The sequence below is a fragment of the Sprattus sprattus genome (genome assembly GCF_963457725.1).
Source record: "Sprattus sprattus genome assembly, chromosome: 14".
NCBI lineage: Eukaryota > Metazoa > Chordata > Actinopteri > Clupeiformes > Clupeidae > Sprattus > Sprattus sprattus.
The window spans coordinates 7,288,235-7,290,734 of NC_137912.1; the positions used below are offsets into that span (position 1 = coordinate 7,288,235).

The 2,500-nt window shown below is 48.0% G+C and overlaps 1 protein-coding gene across 1 annotated transcript in view; it reads right to left on the reverse strand.

The window, feature by feature from the left end:
• gpd2 (glycerol-3-phosphate dehydrogenase 2 (mitochondrial)) overlaps nucleotides 1–2,500 on the reverse strand; it is a gene marked incomplete at its 5' end in the record, with an annotated part of 30,959 nt that overhangs the window by 20,925 nt on the left and 7,534 nt on the right. The window contains one exon of the mRNA XM_080851219.1: nucleotides 1,890–2,053. Within this exon, the coding sequence (XP_080707345.1) occupies nucleotides 1,890–2,053 (164 nt within the window). The remainder of the gene's footprint in view (nucleotides 1–1,889; nucleotides 2,054–2,500) is intronic.

The window sequence follows — 2,500 nt, forward strand, 5'->3', positions numbered from 1 at the left end:
TGTGTGTGTGTGAAGTGAAGTGAAGCGAGAGAGAGAGAGAGAGAGAGGGGAGTTGTGGTTTACTGACAGCAGCAGGAGGAAGAGTGCAGCAGCAGTCAGAGCAGCAGCAGCTCAGCTCAGCTCCGCTCAGACTCCTGCTCCCGCTCCCTCTCTGACTGACTGCGGCCGAGAAGGTCAGACGCTGAAATGTCACCGCCGTGATTGTCCCAGATTGAATAATTGGAGAGAAAAGCCGCCTGACAACCCCAGGGAGAGATGGGGGGAGAGCGAGAGAGAGAGAGAGAGAGAGAGAGAGAGAGAGAGAGACAGGGAGGGAAGGAGGGAGTGGGGGAGTGGGGGGGGGGGAGAAAGTGAGCGAGGAATGGAATGATGGGGGCAGGAGAGGAGGTTGATGGAAGGCAAAGAGGTGGGGGGGGGGGGGCAGATGAATAAAATTAATCTCAGGACCTGCTCGTTATCATTGTTCTCTTTATCGCTCCCTCTCTCTCCCCCTCGCTTCCCTTCTTCCCACACAGCAACTGTCACACCATCACTGGTGCTCAAGCCCCTAGTTATCAGTGCCGCGCGTCAACACAAAACACCACTGGTCCCTTAACTCAAGCCCCCTAGTTATCAGTGCCACGCGTCAACACAAAACACCACTGGTCCCTGAAACACGGGGAACACAGGAGAAGCTTCCAAACGTCTCCTTGTGCAGTCAGTCTCTGATGACGCCCCAGAGAGAGTGGACCTGACAGTCGCCGCTGCTCAAATGGCTGCCACACTCTCTCCGAAACCTCGCGCAGCTCCCCCCCCCCCCTTCCCTTCCTCCGCCCCAGGGGGGGATGGGGGGGGGATTCTGGGTGGCGGAGCCCAAACGCAGCCTGACAGCTCAGGCCTCGGAGGGTCCTTTCCTGGGCACTGGGCAGGAGACCTTGAGTGAAGGGGACCGTGCCACGCTCTCCCCATACTGGGTCTAACCAGTAGCATATGGTGGGTGTTCCCAGTGCCAGCCCAGGGGGCACGGCGGGGTTAGCGGGCGCAGATGATGTTGGCTTTGGACACTTGGCAGCGGGTTTGGTGTGAGATGACCAGTGGTAGTTTTCCACGAGAGATTATGGAGCAAGGTTCGTGTTTGTTTTCGGGAGAGTGAGTATGAGGGTGTGTTGGTGCGCTGTCAGGGACCGGCTCTTATTAAGAAGACAAACACACAGAGATATGGGTCTTTATGTGTGACGCCTCTTGTGTCGTAGTTTGCACTTTTTAAAGCGTCATGAGCAGCATTGTATCATGGAAAAAAAGTGTTCAAATAGAGGCAAAGCATGAAGTTAAAGAATAGTTGAAAAAAAATACTTTCTTTAGGGACAGAGGTCGTATCTGTTTAAGTGCATAACTACATATGCCACAAATTACTGTGTGGGTGGGATGTTCATACATTTCTTGGTACTTACTGTGGCTTTTCGCTTCACACTTCTTTTCACTTCATTCTTTTACCAGTAGAATAGAAGCTGCCTATTGCAGCCTTCACAGCCACATTGCTCATTTTTGCAATGGAACTCAAGCCCCCACTATAATGGCATTCTGAGCACTTTGAGGCTCCAGTATAAACATGCCACAGCTATTCAACATGATGTCAATTCACCGAAAACAAAAACAGACATTGGATTAATACACTCATAATAAATAATAACTAATTAATATAATGCAAAGCTGAGAATGACTGCGTCTGTACTGGCATAGGTTCTGAACACTAACACTGCTCCGGGTTAGTGTAACTCCACTTTACTGAGTGTGTCACAAATGCAGGGGTGGAATTCAGAGTGTGTGTGTCTACACCACCTCTGCCATAGATTCACTTTCACTTTCACTTTCACACGCCTCAGATGAGCGACACCCATTGACCCACTCACCATCATAGTAGACGATGGCGCCGACCAGCTTGTCCTTCTTCAGCATGGGGAAGAGCTCCAGGGCTTTGCTCTTGCTCAGGACGTAGCTGCTCTTCAGGCACTTAGACCCGGCCACCACGTCGTACATCTTTATCCCGGCCCAATAGTAGGGTAGCTGCCACCACCTGTTAATATATAGATATATATTTTAATAGATAGATAGATAGATAGATAGATATATAGATAGATAGGTAGATAGATAGACAGATAGACAGATAGACAGATAGATAGATAAATACATAAATAGATACATAGATAGATAATCATGTATTAATTCCGTGAGTGAAATTCAGTTGTCAAAGCAGCAAGGCAGTAGGAACAGGAATCAAGTATCTATATACATTAACATCAAAAATAAATGAATACAATAGAAAATGAATTAAGCTATTTGTACTGTTTTTTGTAATGTACTGTTTGTACTGTTCTAGTTGTACTATTGTTGGGTTATATGATGTCCCTCTTCGCACCAACTGGAGCAGCACTCTGAATTCCGTTGCATGTGAATACAATGACAATAAAGGCTTTTCTATTCTATTCTCTATTCTAAGGTAGCTGCCACCACCTGTGTCAAT